Raw genomic sequence first — 24,643 nt, 5'->3', positions numbered from 1 at the left:
CAACTAAAAAGTCCACATACAAAGAAAGGGAGTTATACAAAGACCATTTCAGGTCTGCTCAATTAGAGGCATATGCCTCTGGGCCCACAACCAATGTACACGACTCAGCCAGCTGCTCTCCAAAAGGCAGACACACTTGGACTCAGAACCCAGAGAAAACCTGTCAAAGGAGAACCAGAGCAATGGTCTAGAAGAGTAAGAATCATCTTCACCACATACACTTCATCCAGGAACGATTCCAGGTTTCGTAGGGCTCCAAGCCTATATAATTAAGAAGAGCTCTTTTTTAAAAAAGGGAAAAAAAGTTACTTCTTTTACTTCAGAAGAGATTTGGTCCTCTCTCTTAAAAATGTCTCCATGCCATAACCGGTTTGGCTCAGTGGATAGAGTGTTGGCGTGAGGACTGAAGGGCCCTGGGTTTCCAGTCAAGGGCACATGTCAGGCTTGTGAGCTCAGTCCCCAGTAGAGGGCGGGCAGGAGGCAGCCAATTAATGATTCTCTCTCATCATTGATGTTTCTCTCTCTCTCCCCCTCTCTCTCTCTCTGAAATCAATAAAAATGTATTTTTAAAAAATGCCTCCAAAATGAGAAAGAAGTTATGCTAGTTATTTATGGTTCAGGCAACTGAAGGTAGAGAAGGTGTGTGTGTGTGGCGGGGGTGTGGGGGGGATAAAATTCACCTCTCATTCCCTGGAGAATGTACAGTGGTGAAGTATAGCCAAATGTCAGTTATGTCTGGGAAAGCAGCAATCAGAACCATCTGACTGCTACATCTATGACCTCTTCATCACACCAAGAATGTGGTCCCTGAGCACAGAAGGCCTGGCTTACTACCTAAGCTCATCCCAATCTGTAGCCCTCTCTTCCTCCTGCCACTGCTTCAGCTCTCATTCTCTTCAATTAATCTGTCCTGTTCACCTGGCCTCCCTGCCTTTGAACTGGCACTTCAACTCACTCTTGCCGGTAATGTCAGTCTCTAAAACACAAACCTGATCACATCTCTCTCCTACTTAAAATCCTCCAATCATGTACTACTACCAGAAGGATGATATTTAAAGTCTTTTATTTTGCCTTCCAAGCCCTTCTAGAACTGACCAATACCGAGGAGGTTTCCAGTCTTTTCTACTGGATTCACAGGCCAAATAGTTTGTCTACCACTCCACACTAATGTCTTTCCAGAACAAACAGTGTTGCCTTACACTCTGTGTCTCTTTGCACAAGCTACTCTCTGCCTGGAAAAGATGTCCTCTTCAACCTACCCCCATCACCTAACCTACTCAATCTTTTTTGCTCAGTTCAAGCGTTATAAACTCAGGGAAGACTTGCCCATTCTCTCAAGGAACCACTTACTCCTTCAACTGTTATCACACTACCATGGACATAGTAGATGAGCTGTCAGTCTCTCCCACTAGACTGTAAGTCCCTCACAGGCAGAAATGGCCTCCGTATCTGCAGCACCTAGCATGGTGCCTGCCACATGATAGATGATAGATAGATAGATAGATAGATAGATAGATAGATAGATAGATAGATAGATAGAATAGATAGAGATAGATATATGCCTAAGCGACTGAAGGGCCAAACGACTAGTCACTATGACATGCACTGACCACCAGGGGCAGGCGCTCAGTGCAGGAGCTGCCCCCTGGTGGTCAGTGCACTCTCATAGCCAACCTCCCGTGGCCAACCTCCCGCGGTCCCTCCCCTCAGTCGGCTGGGTGATCAGTGTGCTCCCACAGCCAACCTCCCACGGCCAGCCAACCTCCCATGGTCCCTCCTACCAGCTGGCCCTGATCGGGACTGGGTAAGATGGCCCCTGATTGTCAGCCAGGCTGAGGGACCCCACCTGTGCACGAATTCATGCACCGGGCTTCTAGTACTTAAGCATTTGTTGAAGGAATGGACAAAGAGAGTTAGTCTGATTCTAATTAATGGAAGTATTGAATAATGGATTTTGAGAGCTTTTCCTTCCTAATACTTTTAAAGCCCACAAACCCTCAATTTCCAGAGCTCTACTGACAAATAATCTACAATGCTAAGTGAATGTTCTAAGTTCTGTATATTAATATCAGCTGCTTCCCTTCATATTGAAGGCACTCTTCAAGGTATAATTTAAAAAGGGTATCTTACTATACTTGGTCATTGCTTTCCCCAAATAAACTTCCATTAGCCTCCTAGTTTACTGTCAACCCAGCAGCAATGAACAAACATTTCCCTTCTTGGGACACACTCCACAAAAATAATTTTTTTCATAAAGAGATTCTGTAGTCAAATAAGTTAGGAAAATGCTGCTCACTTTATCCCTTGCACACAGTTCGTTCTTCCTAGCTCAGAGATGCTTTCCAGTAAAGAGAGCAACAGAACTTTTTCAGCTCATTACTACTTTCCACACTTAGTTGAATATCAAAATCTTGATCCTCCTGAATTATGTCAATTAAAAAACATAATTCGAACATCTGGCATAAATTTTGCCTAATGACATCACTTCATTTTATCCATGGATCTAACAAAATGTCCATTTCATGAAGACATTACTTCCAGCCTAACATACAGAAATGGATCTTGAAAAAAATGACACAAGAAAAATAACTTAGCAGGTTGTGTTTATCCCCACAGTACCATAAATAATTCCTAAACTTCTAAATTGCGTTTTTGCAAGGGAGAAAATAAAATTGAGCCAGAGGAGCACTTCACTACCTGCCTGCAAAGCTACAATGATCCCATGAAGCACTGGTTTCATAAATAGTTTAAAGAAAATTAAATTATATGTGCATCTTTCCTTTTTCCTTTTTTAAGTCTATGAGAGTTTCTTTAAGGAGAAAGAAACCTGATTAACCAACCATATACACGAAAGTCCTGCTGCTATGTAATCTTCCATGTGGTGCTATAAAACAGAACTTCTCCTGTGGGTTTTACTAATATTAAAAACCTCTGGTTTAGGAGGCTGAATCATGGCATCTGCGAGCTAAAAGGATATTTGGAGATTATATCACTTAGGCCTCTTATTTTACAGATGAAGAAACTGAGACCGCCAGGACTTGCCCAAGATCTATCTCCAGGCAGATCTTCACTCCCGGGCCTTTATGCTTCCCACAACATCTTCCTATTAACTTAGGAGCTGCAGCTGAGAGCAGAGGCCAAGGGCCAGCCTGGGAAACTAGGGTGGTTTCCCTCCTCATTTTACTGTTTCAATGTACCTGGAGAAAAAATAGTAAACATCAGTACGAGGAAGGAGGGCTCCACCCACACACATATCCATCACTCATTTTATAATATGTGCTAGAGGCCCAATGCACAAAACTCGTGCAAGGGCCTTGGCCCCAGCACCTGCCCACTGCCTCCGCTGCTGCGGCCCTGCGGCCAGCCAGAGCCTCTGCTGCCTCTGCCTCAGTCTCCACCCACTGCGGCTTTGTCCAGAAGGAAGGATTAGCATATTACCCTTTTATTATTTTAGATAATGAGTGACTATGATGTGATAGGCATTGTTCCAGGAACTGGGAATAAGACAGTGAATGATCAAAACCAGAAAAATCCTTGCTCTCGTGACACTTACATTCCTGTGATTCTAGAGGTTTCTACCTAAGTACCTAAGGCTGATTAAAGTCAGACACCTAGCACTAAAACTTTAAAAAGGTTATACTGAGAATGCACGTGACATGCATACACACACAACATCCCATGTCTGTAGCATTTCAAAAATACAATGGGACGACCTTCTAGATAAATCCCACCCCAATCCGTCTGGTTTAGGGAACAACCCAGTACACAAACTAAAATATTGGGAATCAATTTCAAAGACTTCTCTAGGGAAGGAGGGAAACTGAAAAAGTCAAGCTCTTTCCCTATCACCTTCTCACTAAGCTAAAAAGCGAGGTGGTGAGGAAAAGCTCAAAAGAAAATGAATTCTGAGTGATGGTATTGGATGAGAGAACTGTAAACAAACTGTGAGCCCTGGGCAAGCTGAGAAAGAATATACAAGATAGCTGTAATGTGAATGTTATCAGAGAGCTACTGTGTATGGACAAACCACTACAAACTCCCAGGGGCATACAACAGCATTGCGTCTGTGAGGCTGGATCTCAGCTGGTCCAGACTAGGCTGGGCTTCAGGCTCTGGGGTTGGAGTCCATTCCACCAGCTTCTTACTGTTCTAGAACCAGCAGGCTATCCATCTCATAACAAAGGTGGAAACAAAAGAGGACAAAACCACTGCCAAGTACATTTCAAGTCTCTGTATCACATCTGCTAATACCATTTTAGCCAAAGAACTCAGGCAGCCAAGCTAAAAATTAATGCAGAAGAGAAGTATACTCCTCCCACAGTGGAAAGTGCTTCATAGTAACAGTCAAAGCACATGGCCACAGGGTGGGGGGAAGAACTTGGAACAATAATGGAGTCTGATGAAGGAAATTAACCATTTGCAACAATCCAAACTTATCAAATTTCAATTTTATTCCTAATCTGAAAATCTTATCTGGAAACTCTCAAATTGCTCTTTCAGCTTTCAAGTGTCAAAAGCTAATAGTTGGTTTGTGTTATTAGGGTTACTGTTTCATGAATGGGGGAGAAAATCGGAAAAAGAAAAGCAGTTGAAAAAAATGGAAAATTCAGTTCACATTGATGAGGGAAGGACTAAGAAATTAAATGACAATTGCCTTATATTTGTCAAATATACAAGACCTCAGACATTGAAAATAATACACAGAAGAGAATGTCTGCTTTCCAAAAGTCTCCTATGTAGAGAAATCATGTCACAGACAGTATGCAACACACTATAATAGCTGCAAAAACATCAGAAATGTATATGCATAGCACAACTTGAATCAAGCTATCAAAACCTTTACTTTTATTGCAATAACAGAAATATTGAGCAGGATTAGAAAGAACTAAAAATATAACAGGAAACAAATCAAGTTCTCTGCCAAAGTATAACTGGAGTCCCCAAGCAAGCCCCAAGCTACATTTCCCAAACAAGCGACCCAACATACCTTCCCAATCCAGAGAAACCGTCACAGAGGGTGGGGCTAAATCTGACAGAAGATTAGGAGACAGAGGGTAGATGTTTGAAAGTCATTAAATATGTACAATCCCCATGCTGAAAATATGAATGATATAGCAATAACATCAGAGACTTAAATTATCAGAATCAAGCTTGACAAGCAGAAGGGTTATTGTTACGGATTGTCAACTTACACCCACCCACATTCCCTGACAGTGACAGATGTTATATACAGAAACCTAAAGTTACACAAATAAGAAATATAAATATATATATTCTATTTATAAAAGAGTGACTTAGAAAAAAAGAAAAACCACAAGCCAGGAAAATACAGCTACAATACATGAAAATGACAAGTAATTAGTACAGTAACACCCTCTCTCCCCCTCCAAGGTTTCAGTTACCCACAGTCAACCATGGTCCAAAAAGATTAAACCGAAAATTCCAGAAACTAAAAATTCGTAAGTTTTAAAATGAGCATTGCTCTAAGTAGTGTGATGAAATCTCTCGCCGCATGGCTGCATCCTGCCCAGGATGTGAACCATCCCTCTGTTCAGCATATCCATACTAGACAGTCCCTGTCCCTTTAGTCTCTTAGTAGCATCTCAGATATCAGATTGACTGTCAAGGTATTGCAGTGCTTGTGTTCAAGTCACCCTTACTTTACTTCATGATGGCTTAAAAGCACAAGAGAAGTCATGCAGGCAATTCAGATATGCCAAAGAGAAGCCACAAAATGCTTCCTTAAAGTGCAAAGGTGAAAATTTTGACTTAATATGGAATTGTATCATCTCACATCATCATCAGAAGGGTGAGTACAGTAAAATAAAATATTTTGAGAGACTACATTCACATAACTTTTATTACAATATATTGTTATCATGTTCTACTTTATTATTAGTTATTATTGTTAGTTTCTTATTGTGTTTTATAACTTAAATTTCATATAGGTATGTATGTATAGGGAAAAACATAGTATACATAGGGTTCAGCACTATCCATGGTTTCAGGCATTCACTGGGGGTTTTGAAAGGTATCCCCTCTGTATAAGTGGGGACTACTATATTCAAAATAAATGAGTTCCTACAAATCAAATTTTAAAAAGACAAACAAAAAAAAACCCTCAAAATGAGCAAAAAAATAAACTATGTGTCAAATAAATATATAAAAGTATGATCAACCTTAATAGTGATAGGTAAAAGAAAATAAAACCATAGTGAGAACTATTTTAAACTCATCAGATTAACAAAATAAGCTGAACAAAGTCAAGTGTTGAAGAGCATGTAGAGCACCAAAAACTTTCATACAGGCTCAAAGCAGTATAAACTGGCCCGACTGCTTTAGAAAACAATCTAGTGATATCCAATAAATCTAAAGACGCTCATAAGTACTGACTTAGCATTTTCACTGCTAAAAAAATATGCCTTGAAGAAACTCTTACACCTATACATAATAGAAAAAAAGGAAATAATCAAATGTCCATTAAAGAATGGACGAATAAACTAGTATATTCATCCAATATAATTAAACAGTGAAAAATAAATGAAATAAAACTCCAAGTATGAATTTGACAATACTGCATGAAAAACTAAAATCACAAAAGGATGTACAGCATGATTCCACCTGTTAAAGTTTAAAACCTGATGAAAGTTAACTTATTTTACAAAATACACATGTAAACTATAGTAAAAAATCAAGGTAATAATATAAAATTCAGACTAGTGAGTGCTCACAGGATAGAGGGGAAGATGGAAGATACTAACAGGAAGGGATTCACATGTGACTGCAACTGCATAATGTCCTATCTCTTAAGCTGAGTGGTAGATACTGGATTTGTAGCTATAATACACAAATGAACTGAAAACATGGACTCAAACAAGACAGATAGATAAACAGACAAGTGGATAAAGAATAAAAATCAAGTATTTATTTCAATGAAAAAAATTAAGAAAAAGTAATTTTTTTTAATTTGAGCATGTTAACGACAAAGAGTAAAAATTGGATAGAAGATCAATAAAGTTGGAAGACTCACACTTCCAAATTTCAAAACTTACTAAAAAGCTACAAGAACCAAAACAGTGTGGTACTAAGCATGAGGAGAGAAAGATAGAACAACGGAATAGAATTAAATGTCCAGAAGGAAACCCATACATTTATGGTCAATTGATTTTCAACAGGGGTGCCAAGATCTTTCAATGGGGAAGAAATAGTTTCTTCAACAAATGATGCTAGGACAACTGGATGTCCACATGCAAAAGAAATTTGACCTGTACCTCATACTACATACAAAAATCACCACATACAAAAATTGCCATAAAATGGATCAAAGGCCTACATATAAGAGCTAAAACCACAAAACTCCTAGAAGAAAACACAGGGATATATCTTCTCCACCTCAGATTTGGCAATGAATTCTTAGATATGACACTAAAAGCAAGTGCAAAAGAAACAAAAGGACAGATAAATTACATCGGAATTAAATACTTTTGTGCTTCAAAGGACACTATAAAGAAAATGAAAAGAAAACCTATGAAACTGGAGAAAATATTTACAAATCACAGAGGTGATAAAGGTCTGGTATCCAGAATACATAAAAAATTGTTTCAACTCAACAATAAAAAGACAAACAATCCAATTTTAAAAATGGGCAAAGGACTTGAATAGACACTTTACCAAAGAAAATACAGAAATGGCTAATAAGTATATGAAAAGAGAGACTACATTCAGATAACTTTTATTACAATATATTGTTATAATGTTCTATTTTATTATTAGTTATTATTATAACTAAATTGCGTGCTGGGGTCCAGCCAATCGGGACTGAGCAAGATGGGCTGGACATGCCCTAGAGCCCTCCTGTGGTCCCTTCCTGGATGACCAACCTTCCGCGTCCCTCCCTGACCCTAATCGTGCACCGGTGGGGTCCCTCGGCCTGGCCTGCGCCCTCTCTGGGACCTCTTGGGGGATGTCGTAGAGCTGGTTTCAGCCTGATCCTGCAGGCCAGGCCAAGGGACCCTACTGGTGCATGAGTTCATGCACCAGGCCTCTAGTGGAATAATAATATTTACCCATGAAGAGGACGAAAGTACTGATATATGCTACAATGTAGATATACCTCCAAAACATTATGCCAAGCAAAAGAAGTCAGAAACAAAAGGTCATATACCATAAGACTCCATTTATATGAAATCATAATAGATAAATCCATAGAGACAAAATACAGAACGTGGTTGCCAAGGGCTGGGGTAAAGAGAGTGGAAAGAAGCCACTTAAAGAGTAAGATGTTTCCCTTTGGAGTGATGGAAATTGCAGAAAACTAGATAGAGGTCATGACTGCAAAACATCATAAATGTACTAGAATGCCATTGAACTGTTCACTTTAAAATGGTTAATTTTATGTTATGAGAATATAAATATTTAAACAAATATTTATGTTAGGTGAATATAAATATTTAAACATTTTTTTTTAATGAATAGGAGAGAAAATGAGGATAAGAGATGCAGATTGAAGGGGCTGTAGACATAAAGTCCAGAGCTAATGTTACCTAGCCTTGGCAAAGAGGAAAAACTATATGAAAATATAGGGAAATCCTATGATGAAGAGAAAAATTGACAGTTCACTTACGGTGGCTTAGATGTTCGCAGTAAACTAGAAAGTGCACGTGTTAAGAACACAAAGATGAGAATAAAGTTATGAGGTGGGACAATAAACAGAAAATGTAGTTTATATCCTAGCATCCTTTCAAGTGCCATTAGAAAACAGACAAACTCAAAAACTTCTGGAAACATGTTCAAATACACTAACAACCAGAAATATTAACAACTAGGGGCCTGGTGCACGAAATTCGTGCACTGGGTGTGGGGCGGGGGGGAGTGTCCCTCAGCCCAGCCTGCCCCCTCTCACATACTGGGAGCCCTCAGGTGTTGACCCCCATCACCCTCCAATTGCAGGATCGGCCCCTTGCCCAGGCCTGACGCCTCTGACAGAGGCATCAGGCCTGGGCAGGGGACCCTCATTTCGCCCCATCACTGGTTCTGCCCCCAGCCCAGGCCTGATGCCTCTGGCCTAGGCATCTGGCCCGGGCAGCAGGGACCTGCAGTGGCAGCGGGGGGCGCCGCGATCACACGGGCTCCGCCTCTGCCCCTGCAGGATGCCTCTGGCTAAGGCGTTCGGCCCGGGCAGTGGGGACCCACAGCTGCAGCAGCCCCGCGATCGTGGGCTCCGCTTTAGGCCCAGGCAAGGGACCCCTAGCTCCTGGGACTGCCAGCTTCTACCGTGCCCAGCTCCCATCACTGGCTCCACCCCTACTTCCTGCTATCATCACTGGCCAGGGTGGAAAAGGCGCCTGATTCTCCGATCATGGCTGGGGGGCAGGGGAAAGGCGGCCCCAGGGCTGCCTTTGCCCTGCCCCCCAGTTCTTAGCTCCCCCCTGGGTTTCCGATCACTGTCAGTGGCAGGGGGCTTCTTCCTGCTTTCCCTTTCGCCTCCCTGCATTGTGCCTACGTATGCAAATTAACCGCCATCTTGTTGGCAGTTAACTGCCAATCTTAGTTGGCAGTTAATTTGCATATAGCCTTGATTAGCCAATGAAAAGGGTATCGTCGTACGCCAATTACCATTTTTCTCTTTTATTAGTGTAGATGATGATACAGGTATATATTTGGCAATATGAAAGACACTCATGTCAAAATTCTTATTAAAAGGCATAATACTAAAAAATTCAAAGGGAAATTCTATTTTTATAAAATATATATTTTATAGATATATTAATAGGGATCCTATATAATAAAAGAGAAACATACAAATTAACCATCCCTCCGCTATGCTCAAGCCACGCCCACCAACCATGCCCACCAGCCAATCAGGAGCAAGTATGAAAATTAACCCAACTAAGATGATGGTGGCCATGGAGCTGGAGCAAGCAGGAAACTTGGGTTTCCACTGGCGATGGAGGAAGCCAAGCTTCCCGCCTGCCCTGGCCGGCCCTGGGCTACACTCTATAAAGTTTCAATTATAGAAGAAAAATAAATCCCAGAAAGAAAAAAAAAAAAAGGAGAAGCTGGGAGCCTGGGTAGGCAGGGGGCATGGCCAGCCTGAAAACAGCCATCAGCCCCTCACCCAGGCTGGCCACACCCCCATGGGGTGAGAATCCCCACTGGGGGGCTTGACCAGCCTGTAAACAGTCATCAGCTCCTCACCCAAGCTGGCCAGGCACCCCAGTGGGGAGCCCCAGCCTAAAGGGGGTGTGGCCGGCCTAAAAACGGCCCTCAGCCCCTCACCCAGCCTGGCCAGGCACCCCAGCAGGACTCCCACCCTGATCGGGGACACCCTTCAGGACAAACCAGCCAGCTCCCACCCATGTACCAGGCCTCTATCCTATATAATAAAAGGGTAATATGCAAATTGACCCTAACAGCAGAATGACTGGGAATTACTGGTCACTATGGCACACACTGACCACCAGGGGCAGACGCTCAATGCAGGAGCTGCCCTCTGGTGATCAGTGCACTCCCACAGGGGGAGCTCTGCTCAGCCACAAGCCAGGCTGATGCTGCCAGGAGCTTCTCCTGCCTCCTCAGCAGCACTAAGGATGTCCGACTGCAGCTTAGGCCTGCTTCCCGCTGGCAAGTTGACATCCCCCAAGGCTCCCGGGCTGCCAGAGGGATGTCTGACTGCCAGCTTAGGCCCAATCCCCCGGGAAACGGGCCTAAGCCAGCAGGTGGACATCCCCCGAGGGGTCTCAGACTGCGAGAAGGCACAGGCCGGGCTGAGGGACCACCCCCCCCCCCAGTCAACAAATTTTTGTGCACCAGGCCTCTAGTATCTAATAATTATACGTATGCATATTTTTAAAGTTTTTTGTTGGTGACAAGAGAATTGCTTTTTCTTACTTTATTTTCTTAATCTTTCAATGATTATAGTTTGCTTTTATATCATGGAATCTTACCACCTTATCCATTTTGAAAACGGGAAATGGACAAAAAGGTAAGTAAATATTTGAACACACATCTCTATTCTGACAGCTTGAAAACATGTCATGAGGAGAACCACAAGGCAAAACCTATACATGGTGCTGATACATATTTGTTTGCTTTTCTGAAAGAGCACTAAAAGGACCAAGAGTGACTTAAAGGAAGAGAAGAAAGTTAAGAGGATAAAGGAAAGGAAGGGAGAAAGAAAAAGGGAAAGAGAGAGAAAGGAAGGGAAGGAGCAGAGTTGCCATGTCTTAGATAGTCTCAACTGATTGTTTTAACTCAAAAATTCACTACGCTTAATATTGGTTAATAAAGTCAATGGATTAAATATACAGTAGAGCTCATACACCTACACTTTTCTGGTACCACACAGCTATGTCATGCAACCATTCTCTCACCTGGAGTGTTTCCACACTCCAGCCTAGAGTTTGGTTCCACTGTAGGGACATAAGCTCACTTATCCCTGACTCTGACTACAACTCTAATCCCTAGACAAGTACACACACACACACACACACACACACAAAAAAAAAAAAAAAAACCCAAAAAACTAATACAGCACTCTGAAAAGTAAACAGACACATTTTGACGGAAAGTGAAAACTTGGAGAAGTAACCTACTCAGGATGAATTGCATAGGACTTCCTGTTTATTTTCTCACCTGCTTTTGCCCCCCAAAGGGCCCCCGTTGCAGAGCTGCACATCATCATCGGCAGCTAAGACTCCATGAGAAGCCTGTTTTTCTGTATACAGGTGAAGAACTTCTGTAAGAGAGAACCCAAAAAAGAGATGCCCTAATTCTACCTGCAAAGTATCAACCTAAGCTACACATGCAGAGCAAAGGCTCCCACCAGCATAGCAACAGCTGAGGAAACTGAACTGACATTTGTAACATTCACAAAAGTTTCAGACTAACTCCTGAAATACACATGTGCAGGACAGACACAAATCAGCACAGCAAAAACATACACTGAGATCTAAATCACTACCCACAGGAAGCAAATCAGATCCTAAGGCCTAAACTTTACTATGTTGACCATCTACTAAAAGATAATATCAACAGTTACCACAGGATTATAACAGAGTGTACACCAAGCATTTCAAACTCGAGGCCCTCAGGCCGCACCACCTAAAGGGGGTGTGGCCAGCCTGAAAACAGCCATCAGCCCCTCATCCAGGCTGGCCAGGCACCCCAGTGGAGACCCCCACCCTGAAGGGGGTGTGACCAGCTGCAAACACCCATCAGCCTCTCACCCAGGCTGGCCAGACATCCAAGCGGGAATCCCACCCTGATCCGGGCCACCCTTCAGGGCAAACCAGCCAGCACCCACCCGTGCACCAGGCCTCTATCCTATATAGTAAAAAGGTAATATGCAAACTGACCCTAACAGCAGAAAGACTGGGAATGACTGGTCACTATGACACACACTGACCACCAGGGGACAGACACTCAATGCAGGAGCTGCCCTCTGGTGATCAGTGTGCTCCCACACGGGGGAGCTCTGCTCAGCCGCAAGCCAGGCTGATGGCTGCCAGTACAGTGGTGGTGGTGGGAGCCTCTCCTGCCTCCTCAGCAGTGCTAAGTAAGTCCGACTGCAGCTTAGGTCTGCTCCCTGCTGGTAAGTGGACATCCCCTGAGGGCTGCCGGGCTGCCAGAGGGATATCTGATTGCCAGCTTAGGCCCAATCCCCCAGGGAGCAGGCCTAAGCCAGCAGGTGGTCATCCCCCAAGGGCTCCCAGACTGCGAGAGGGCACAGGCCAGGCTGAGGGACACCCCCGCCTCCCTGAGTGCACAAATTTTTGTGCACTGGGCCTCTAGTTATTAATAATGAACTACAATGTTCGCTAATGACTGATTACTATAATTGTGTTGCATTCATTTCCCTTCCATGCCTTATGCACAGGCATACCATTTCTCTCAACTAATACTAGCAGCAAATATTTTAGCAGCCGATTGCCAAATCATTAGTCTTGTACTGACTTGTTTGGTGTGCACAACAGGAAATATTTCGCTTTCAGAGAACAGGAAAAATAGGTTTATTTGCATTAGGCTTATTAATCTGTGCAGTTATTCAGCATCTGGCAAGTTAATGTTCAAGAAAAAAATATTAATTTTTATTAAAATGTTCTATTATTTTATGTTAACGATTACTCATTTATTTCAGCCCTTTGTATTCAGCATGTCTCTATCGAAATAAACCTATGTTTCTATGAAAATTGAAGCTTTTGGTTTTTTTCAGCCCAAATAAACTTAAATTTTATTTATTTGGCCCATCTTACCCTTTGAGTTTGACATGTGTGGTGTACACAATTTACCACTGCTAATTTCCAGCATACAGTCCAAAACTGTTTGACAAAGAATAAGGACAATGTGACCAATTCTTCATAGCAGTCCATCTTGAGATGACCCAGATACAGGAACTATCAGAGAGTTTTAAAAAAAAAAATAGTATGTTTTTATTGATTTCAGAAGAGGAAGGAAGAGAAACATTGATAATGAAAAAGAATCATTGACTGGCTGCCATCTGCATACCCACTACTGGGGATCAAGCCAGCAACCCAGGCAGTGCCCTGACCAGGAGTCAAATCCTGACCTCCTGGTTCATAGGATCAGCTGAACCCCAGCAGCCAGCTAACCTACTGGTCGGAGCATCTGCCCCCTGGTGGTCAGTGAGCATTATAGTGACTGGTTGAACAGTCAGACACTTAGCATATTATGCTTTTATTATATAGGATGAACAACTGAGACAAAAGATAGAAAAAAGTGAGTCAAGTCTTGGGATCTTCTGGGATAAAATTAAAAAAATCTAACATGGTTGTAATTTGAGTTCCAAAAGCAGAAGAGGAAGAAATTGAAACAGAAAAGTTATCTAAAGAAGTAATGATCAGAAACTTACCAAAATTGGTGAAAGACATAAATTAGAGATTCAAGCTCAGTGAACCTGAAAACAGATAACCTCAAAGAAAACCACACTTAAATTCATGAAAACCACACTGCTAAAAATAAAGATAATGAAATAAACATAGAAAGTAGCTAGAGAAAGATAACACATTACATGCAGGAGAACAAGAAATGAAATGATTAGGAGTTTCTCTACAGAAACCATAAAGGCAGAAGACAATGCAACAACAATATCTTTAAATTGTTGAGAAAAAGGATCTATCAATCCAGAATTCTATATTTGATAAAAATTTCCTTCATAATAAAATATTCTCCCTCTCCCTCCCTCTCTGAAATCAATAAAAATATATTTTTTTAAAAAGAAAAGAAACTCATCCCCAGTAGACATGTTTTGTAAGAACTGCTAAGGGACGTTTTCCATACTGAAAGGCAAAATTACCAGAAGGAAACATGGATCTTCAGGAATTAAAAAGAATAAGAGAAATGGTAAATAACCACGTAAACATAAAACAATACAGTTTTCCTCTTAAGTTCTTTAAAATGCATATTTAAAGCAAAAAGTTTTAACAGCAAATGGTGCAGTTTCCAATGTATACAGACAAAATACATGTAACTTAAACAACATAAGGTAACTGAGGAGGGAGTAGGTAAGGCTAGAATGTGTATTTTAATGTAAATTAAAGGCTTCAAGAAAGTATGGATATTTCACAATGATAAAAGGGCAATTCCTGCAGAAAACATACCATTTATAAAAATGTATGCACCTAATATTATAGCTTAAAAAAATGAAAGAAAATTTAATAAGAGCAAAATAGACAAGTCTATAATCATAGTAAAAATGTTATCACTCTTTTTTGAGAAATTGATAGAATACCAAGGCCAAAAATATCAGTTTACATAGAAGAGCTAAACACAATTCAATTACATTGATCTATTTGACATTTATAGACCATTCTTCTCTTAGGTTTTCTCCTCAAGAGAAATGGAAACATATGACCACACAAAGACTTTTGTACAAATATTCAAAAGAGCTTTATTTGTAATAGTACAAAACTGGGAACAACCTAAATGCCCCTGAATAAGTGAATGGATAAACACAATTTGATATATTTATACAATGAAACAATACTCAAAACAAAAAGGAAAGAATTGATACATATAATATTGACAGATACATATAACAACATTAACATATCTCAAAATCAGTATGCTGAGGGAAAGAAATTAAGTATAAAGAATACATACTGCATGATTCACTTATATAAAATTAGAAAAGCCAAAGTAATCTATAATGACAGAGTTAGATCAGTGGTTACCTGGACACAGGGATAGAAGGAGGAAAGATTAGAAAAACTGCAAAAGAATACATTGGTTTGTAATGAAAATGTTTATTATCTTGATTATGATGATGGTTTTACAAGTATATACATATGTCAAAAATGAATCAAGTTGTACACTTTAAATATGTGTAGTTCATTTAACTAGAGGCCCGGTGCACTGATTCATGCATGGGTGGGGTCCCTCGTCCTGGCCAGCAATCGGAGCAGGAGGTTGGCTGGCCACAGGAGGTTGGCTGTGAGAGCGCAATGACCACCAGGGGACAGCTCCTACATTGAGTGCCTGCCCCCTGGTGGTCAGTGCATAGTCATAGTGACCGGTCGACTGGTCATTCGGTCGACCAGTTGTAACAATTGCTTAGGATTTTATATATATATATAGATAGATAGATAGATTGTACCCCAAAAGTAAGGAAAATATTCTACCTATCCTAAACAAAGAGTTTTTGAGGCATGGTCTGAGTGTAGTTATTCACAAGAATTATCCAAGATATTTGTTTAAAATGCACATCTTGGTCCCCCATCCTGGACCTATAGAATCTGACACTCTATGAACTGACATTTTACATAAGCTCCTCAGGTGATTACAACCACTGTTTAAGATCCAGTTCAAATGCCACCATCTCTATGATGCCTCCCCTGATTTTAGTGAAAGGCGGAGTTCCCTCTTCACATCCCCCAAAGCCCCATCTCAAGAAAGGCACTTATGCTACCATGTTCCAATTATAGTCTTACCTTCCCTACTACACTTGAAATTTTACAGCGAGAAATCACATATATCGATTTCTGTGCCTTCTTTGTCTAGCACAGCTCCTCACGCACAAAAGATGCTAAGTATAGGAATGGCATGTCTGGTGTATGTAACACGATGCTGGTACAGTCTTGTCCCATGCCACCCATAAGTTCACCAACTTAGATCAATAACACTGAATGAAATAAATGTGTCTAGAGGCTGTAGAGACTGTCTACCAAAAAGAAGAATAGACTGGAAATAGTTTTACACTTATATAGGAAAGGAAGCATTAGGTATGCCAAATAGATATCCCAAAAAAAGATAAAGTACATAACACTTTGCAAACAGCACATTATTCTCAGATATCCGTATCAACCATATTCCATCCTGAATGTAGCCAGGACAAGAGCTTGGTACTTCTTCTCCAATCCCTCACTCATCCCCCTTCTGCACCCTGTATCTCTACTACAAATACCTGTCATCATTTATTTTTGTCTGTGTGCACTGTGCTATTTTCAAAGCAAAAACGATACTTATTTGCTTTTCTATAGCCTTAGAAATAATTCAAAAAATATGTGACAAGCAAATGAACAAAAAAACAAGAAAAAAAGACTGTTTAAAACTTGAAACTGTTCATGTACATATTTAGTTTTATCCAAAAGAGGCAATTTTAATATTTTAATGAAGAGATAAAGAAGGTGATTCCATTTTTTAAAAGTTATTTTCCACTATAGAGCCTTTTATCTCCCTGGCCTGTGCACAATCTTCTAAATTTCACAGGGGCTCAATAAATGGTATATTCCTTCCTGGCACAATCATGACCCATGGTCACCCTGGTGATAGTTTTAGATGTTCATGCTCCACATATTATCTGAAAAGACATTAGCAGCCTGAGTCAACCCATGGGGAAATAAGTGTGCAGTATTTGGGGATGTGATACCTTACTATCCTCAAAAAATCTCTTCAAAGAAAAAAGAACAATCACATTATGACAACAATCACCATCCACCTCACAACTACTAAATCTAAGGGTCTGAAAGCAATGGTAAAGACACCATAACTTAAAGAATTAAAGTAAAATTATGTAAACTATCTGCAAAAGCCTTACCTTAATCTGTACACAAAAACACATATCTGCCATGGTCAACCTAAATGTGCAATGAAGTGTTTTCATTGACTATTCAGATAGCAACCTAATTTCATGCTATTAATTAAGTGCTCTCTACCACAGATTACATACATTGGTGGCATTGCCCTTCTTTAGTGGTAACAAATAACTACAGAACAAACAGAGTTTTGTTTGCTGTTGTTTGTTCCATTTGATTTCAGTTCTTTATTCTATCTGAGGATAATTTATCTGATACTAATTTCTAGCCACTTCAAAATCATGAAACTTAGTATACAGGAAGCACAACATAGTAGTTAACTGTTGTCAGAAAGACCTGGGCAAGTCACATTACCACATCTAGGTGTTTGATCCTGATCAACTTTCTCAGGTTCTGTAAAATCCCCAGCTCTACCTCAGAGCCTTGTTACCAAGATAAAACAAAAGAAAGCACGTTACGTCATTAGTGAGATGCAGGCACACAGTAAACTGGGCTACATTGATGTCTGCTATATCATGGCTGCTTCAGTTTCTTTGGTCTATAGTTATTTCATCATTTACCTGCACCTCTTTAAGAACTTTAAAGAAGGAGAATTTGCCCAGCCGGTGTTGCCCAAGAAGTAATTGGTTAGATTCTGGGTCATGGTCCATGCCTGGGTTGTGGGCTTGACCCCCAGTAGGGGATGTGCAGGAGGCAGCCAATCCATGTTTCTATCTCTCCCTTTCCTTTCCTCTCTCTCTAAATTTAATTAAAACATATTTTTTTAAAAAAAAGTATAAAGAAGGAGAATCTACAACCATCAACTTTATTGTTCCTTTTTTTAAAAAATATATTTTTATTGATTTCAGAGAGGAAGGGAGAGGGGGAGGGAGATAGAAACAATCAATGGGCCTTTCAGTCTGCAGGGCAATGCTCTATCCACTGAGCCAAACCCGCTAGGGCTTTATTGTTTCTTGGAAGTTCTATTTAAAAAGGGGGGAAAGCCCTAATGGGTTTGGCTCAGTGGTTAGAGTGCTGGCCTGGGATTGAAAGGTCCCAGTTTCACTTCCTGTCAAGGGCACATGCCCGGGTTGTGGGCTCGATCCCCAGAAGAAGGCGTGCAGGAGGCAGCTGATCAATGATTCTCTATCATCATTGATGTTTCTATCTCTCTCTCCCTCTTCCTTCCTCTCTGAAATCAATAAAAATATATTTTAAAAAATTAAAAGGCAGGTAATCAAGGGGAGAGGATGTAAGGGAAGAAAATGTAGGAGAATTGGAGGGATGAATTATACATAGTCTTTCTCTATATCGTAGAAACTCAGAAATAACAAAAAAATAAGCTGCAATTACAATTGTCTGTGGTTAGTGACTGTCAGACACAGTTTAAAAATATAACTATATATGTCAAAACACATTTGAGTCTGAGAACACATAGCAGAACTTTGTCATAACTTCAAGTTCAAATAGCAAAGCCTACACAGAGTTTCTGTTCTAAAACTGTCTCTTCTTCCTTTTCGTTAGTGTGTCTCTCTCTCTCTCTCTCTCTCTCTCTCTCTCTCCCTCTCTCTCTCTCTCTCTCTCTCTCTCTCTCTCTCTCTCTCTGATTTAAATTATATGTGTACAATTTCCTAGTAACTTAAAACACATCCTACCACCACTGTGAATCTCTCAAACCTATTTGCATCTTAGGTGTCTTCTTTTTTTTCCCATTTTGCCATTTCCTTCAAGAATGCCTGATGTGCTGATCTAATTGTAGAACAGCAGTCTCATTAATGTGCAATAGTGATTTGGAAACCTGCTTCAGATAACTATTTTCAGCAAATTACTGTGTGAATAAACCTCATAAAAACCCATCAAGGATATTGGAAAATATACAAGGAAGCATAATTCCAAGTGACAACTAATGTGAAAGCTGCTCATCCCGATTTACTTTCTTCGTTCTGGCCGCTGACACCAAGCATTCCTGGGAGAAGGATACCTAGGATTTCTTCAAATCTTTGTCTGTAAACAAAATAGTCACATTCATTTTTGCTTTTACTTCCCTTGTCTTTAAGGTCAAATTCAAAAAGTTCTTAGACCAAAGTCTATAAATTTAGTACTTATGTTTTCTTCCATGTAATTTATTGTTTCAGGTCTTATATTTAGGTCTTTGATCCAATAGATTATAACAAAATGCTCAAGTTCACTAGCTAATAGGGAAATGCAAATCAAACTATAATAAGATCCCATCTCTGACCTGTTAGAATAGCTAATATCAATAAGACAAGTAATAACAAGTGTTAGAGAGGTTGCAGAGATAAAGGAACCCTCATTCACTGCTGGTGGGAATGTAAGCTGGTATAGCCACTTTAGAAAAGAGTATGGAGGTTCCTCAAAAAATTAAGAATAGAGTTATATGACCCAGCAACCTCTCTTCTGATATCTTCCCAAAATTTTTTAAAATATTTATTCCTAAAGATACAGGGGTGGGCAAAGTAGGTTTACAGTTGTTTGTATGAAAAAATATAATACAATAATAAATAATAAAACAATAATAAACTCTGTGTTTTGCACACTTACAACTATAAACCTATTTTTACCAATTCCTGTGCACAGACCCTATGATCACTGCAGCATTATTCACAATGCCCTAGACATGAAAATAACCAAAATGTTCTTCAATAGATGATTGGATAAAGAAGATGTGGTACATATCTACAATGTAATATTACTCAGCCATAAGAAGAGATCAAAAACTATTTGTGACAATATGGATGGATCTTGAGAATATCATGCTAAGTGAAATAAGTCAGATGGAAAATGTCAAAAACCATATGATTTCATTCACAAGTGAAATATAAAACTGAAAACAGTAAATGAACAAACAAGACAAACAAACAAATAAAAACTCATAGACACAGACAACAGCATGGTGATTACCAGAGGGGAAGAGGAATGAGGGAACAGTAGTAAAAGGTAAAGGGGGTCAAATATATGGTGACAGAAGGAGATTTTACTTCAGGTGGTGAACACACAACCAATATACAGATGATGTATTATGGAATTGTATACTTGTCACCTCAGTAAATTTAATTTAAAATGAAAATGAGAAATAAAATGAAAGCAAAACTAAAAAATAAAATAAAAACACCATAGAAGTATTTGAAGCTAGCTCCTACTCAAGAAGAGATTAAATCTTACATAGATGCCCTCAATATTTTGTTTTCTATTAAGATGCTTATTCATCTATAGAGCTGATTTTTCTGTTTCTTAATACTCTTAATTTCCTGTTCCCTCACAAATCAATCACTCAATCAAGAATCAGAGATCCTGAGATGACTAAGATCAGAGGTAATCTAGTTCCAGTTGGTTATAAATCATTTCTGTAATATGCAGGACAGCCTCTGTTTAAATATTTCCTATTATGGGGTATCTCTGTTGATAAATAGCTGTAGTCATTTGAAAATTTTTTAAAATTATCAATTTTTACTGAATGTTTACTAGCTGCCAGACCCTCCATTAATCCTCATAATAAAACATTAAGGAAAGAGTCACTGTGCCCATTTTAACACATTGCGGACAGATCACGAGAATTCTTGCTTCATATTACACAGTGTTTTACAAAGTATCATACTTTAAAAAGATATTAGCTTGAAAGAACGTGTAATAAATAACTTCAAAATGCAATGGGTATTTAATTTTAAAGCGTGCCTTTAACATTTATGTAAAACTCGTTCAATAGAAACTTATCTGGCCACTGGGTAAAGCTAGAAATAAAACTACTGGTCCACAAGGTGTTAATATGAGAACATCAAGACTCTCAGGGGTTAAGCAACTTGCCTGAAGGCACACAGCTGTCAACTGACAGAACCCAAACTCAGGCCTCAAAACTTTGACCCTCAGGCTTCAAAATTTTTAAGCTCATTCCTCAAAACTTTTATGCACAGGCCCTAATTTGTGATCTCTGTGCTCCCTCTTCTCTAATACAGATGTACAAGTATTTGAAAAGTATCCAAGAAGCAGTTGGCAGAGTGCAGGGCTTCCCCCAAAGCCTTCCTAGGCAGAATGGATAAGAATCTGAGCTGACTGAGTCCAGGCCCTGCAGGTGAGGTTACCTAAGAGTAAGAAGGGAAGGCCAGGTCTCTGGTCTCCCAGCCCAAATAATACAAACTCCTGCACTTCACTGCCACCTCATCTCTTCCATCTTATTCTGCCCTTATTCTCTAACCAGCCGTGGGCAAACTACGGCCCGCAGGCCGGATCTGGCCCGTTTGAAATGAATAAAACTAAAAAAAAAAAAAAAAAAAGACCGTACTTTTTTATGTAATGATGTTTACTTTGAATTTATATTAGTTCACACAAACACTCCATCCATGCTTTTGTTCCGGCCCTCCGGTCCAGTTTAAGAACCCATTGTGGCCCTCTAGTCAAAAAGTTTGCCCAGCCCTGCAACCTCATGATGTTATCTATGGTCTATTCCAGTCGTCGCAAACGCATTAGTCAACAGAGCCAAATATCAACAGTACAACGCCTTAAATTTCTTTTGAGAGCCAAATTTTTTAAACTTAAACTATATAGGTAGGTACACTGTTATTAACCTACCTATATAGTTTAAGTACTGTTGATATTTGGCGCCTCCCCCGCGCTGCATATCCCACGGCCCGCCTGCTCCACGTCTCCCGTCGCCCGACCATGGACACCCCCACTTCTTCTAACGCCACTTCTTCAAGATAGACTCACCCAGGCCGAAAACCGACTTCTGCGCATGGGCCACGAAGTTTTAATCCCACTGTACATGCGCGCCCGCACATGGTATTTTGAGGAAGAGCCACACTCCAGGGGCCAAAGAGCCACACGTGGCTCACGAGCCGCGGTTTGCCGACCACTGGTCTATCAACATTTCTTAGTCACCAAGAAGGGCTGCTCTTCTCCATTCTGCTGTAGGAAGCCCTGTGACCAACCCTGAACCCAGACCCACTGGCCTCTAACACCACAGAGCAAATGTCCTTCTACAGAAGCTGAGTGGGGATTTAGTGGGATATAGGGGCAGAGTGCACTTTGCAATATGCATCACTTCCACTCCAGTTACTGCTTATGCGATCAGCCCCTGCTCAAATCTCAACTGAGTTCCCAGAAAGGATTTATACTCTGAAAAAATATGTTTTAAATTAAATTCAAATGGCGACTTTTTAAATATTTTGTGATATAAAAATGCTTCTAAGCCATTTTAATTACTGGTTGTTGATAAATGACTTATCACTCTGAAACATGCTCTTTATTAGATCCAGGTATTCAAGCATTGTTTACTGTATAAAAATCCTTATCTGTATCTATTTTTAGATGACTTCAAACCTGCTTCTAATGACAATTCTTATGAAGGAAAGCTTGAGATTGACAAAGGTGAATAGGTGACAGTAACTCTACCAAGTATAAAAATGAGGACTGTTTTTGCAAGATTTCCAATAAATTAATTAATTTGTTTCTTTACTATGTTTGTGACTTGGTTGACTAAGAGTTGGGGTTTTGTTTTGTTTTTATTTAAGTATGGAAGACATTATAAAACTCACAGCTCACCCCACCTGGTTTGGCTCAGTGGATATAGCATTGGCTTGCAGACTAAAAGGTCCTTGGTTCAATTCCAGTCAAGGGCACATGCCTGGGTTTTGGGCTCGAACCCCAGTAGGGAGCGTGCAGGAGGCAGCCTATAAATGATTCTTTCTCATCACTGATGTTTCTATCTCTCTCTCCCTCTCCTTTCCTCTCTGAAATAAAAATTTAAAATTAAAAAATCACAGCTCTGAAATTAAGTTTAGAAATAATCATTTTTATTAAGCAATGGTCCTGCAGAGAGGAGCTGAAAAGAACTTTCTTAAGTACCTATATATAGAATTTAATCAGAGATCCCGTCTTCCAACTTATCCTCAATCAGGTGGCACTGTCAACACTGAGAGCCTCTGAAGTATTTTTATAGTGTATTTTATTGTATTTATGATGTACCTGTTGAATTTAGGCATTATTCTAAATGCAATATGAACAAAAAAGGATAATACATTGGCTTTATTCTTAAACTAGAGGCCCAGTACACAAAAATTTGTGTACTCGGGTGGGGGGGAGGGTCCCTCAGCCCGGCCTGTGCCCTCTCACAGTCTGGGACCCCTCAGGGGATGTCCACCTGCTGGCTTAGGCTCGCTCCCTAGGGGAACGGGCCTAAGCTGGCAGTCAGACATCCCTCTGGCAGCACAGGAGACCTCGGGGGATGTCCACTTGTCAGCGGGGAGCAGGCTTAAGCTGCAGTCGGATATCCTTAGCGCTGCTGAGGAAGCGGAAGAGGCTCCCACCACCACCACTGTGCTAGCAGCCATCAGCCTGGCTTGTGGCTGAGCAGAGCTCCCCCTGTGGGAGTGCATTGACCACCAGGGGGCAGTTCCTGCATTAAGCGTCTGCCCCCTGGTGGTCAGTGTGTGTGTGTCATAGTGACCAGTCATTCCCAGTAGTTCTGCTGTTAGGGTCAATTTACATATTACCCTTTTACTATATAGGATAGAGGCCTGGTGCATGAGTGGGAGGTAGCTGGTTTACCCTGAAGGGTGTCTTGGATTAGGGTGGCGGGGGTCCTGCTGGGGTGCCTGGCCAGCCTGGGTGAGGGGCTGAGGGCTGTTTTCAGACTGGCCACACCCCCTTCAGGGGCTGATGGCCGTTTTCAGGCTGGCCATGACCCCCGGTGACCCAAGCTCCCAGCATCTCCTTTTTTTCTTGGATTTATTTATCTTCTATAATTGAAACTTTGTAGCCTTGAGCGGAGCCCAGGTCCAGCTGGAAGCCTGCCCAGGCTCCCAGCCCCTCCTGAGCGGAGGCCACGCTGGCTGGAAGCAGGTATCTGGGATTTATTTATGTTCTATAATTGAAACTTTATAGCCTTGAGCGGAGCTGAGGGCCGGCCAGGGCAGGCGGGAAGCTTGGCTTCCTCCATTGTCGGGGGCAACCCAAGCCTCCTGCTCACTCCAGCTCCGTGGCCTCCGCCATCTTAGTTGGGTTAATTTGCATACTTGCTCCTGATTGGCTGGTGGGCGTGGTTTGTGGGCATGGCTTGAGCGTAGCGGAGGGATGGTTAATTTGCATGTTTCTCTTTTATTAGATAGGATAGTTCGGAACACAAACAGCACTCATATATGACATGCATCAAACATTGGCGGGCCAATTAAAAAGCAACATACCAATAAAGACGAAATGACGAAGTACAAATTGAACAGCAAAGTGCTGACAAGAAAGATCTCCAAAAACAGAAACCATTACAAGATTAAGTGTGAGAGATTAAGTTATTCTAGAGTTGAGTGTCGGAGATAAGTCTGGAGGGTACTATGAGGAAGATGGTAAGGCTATCCCTACAGGAATATGTAAATGCCTATGTAAATGAGTGTGTAAATAAGGTTAAAGGAGAGGAGAGTGGTTTTTAAGAGAGCCTGTAAATAAAATGTTGGATTCTTTTCTACCTGAATTTACCAGTTGTTGTTCCATCACTCCACAGCCAAGGACTTCTAGCCATTCTCCATGGTAGTTGATCTCCATCTCGAAGGAAGGGTGAGTAAAAGGAAAGTAGCACTCTACCCATCTAATGTCCAGACCTGCAAAGA

The 24,643-nt window shown here is 40.8% G+C and overlaps 1 protein-coding gene across 8 annotated transcripts in view; it reads right to left on the bottom strand.

The window, feature by feature from the left end:
• FARS2 (phenylalanyl-tRNA synthetase 2, mitochondrial) overlaps positions 1 to 24,643 on the bottom strand; it is a 591,973-nt gene that overhangs the window by 365,992 nt on the left and 201,338 nt on the right. For all 8 annotated transcript variants that reach the window (XM_059688521.1, XM_059688516.1, XM_059688517.1 and 5 more), the window contains one exon: positions 24,503 to 24,634. In XM_059688521.1, coding sequence (XP_059544504.1) covers positions 24,503 to 24,634 — 132 coding nt within the window. The remainder of the gene's footprint in view (positions 1 to 24,502; positions 24,635 to 24,643) is intronic.

This window comes from Myotis daubentonii, chromosome 3 (assembly GCF_963259705.1).
Source record: "Myotis daubentonii chromosome 3, mMyoDau2.1, whole genome shotgun sequence".
NCBI lineage: Eukaryota > Metazoa > Chordata > Mammalia > Chiroptera > Vespertilionidae > Myotis > Myotis daubentonii.
Note: the sequence above shows the minus strand (reverse complement) of the source record. Positions and strands in the feature narration are given on the sequence as shown.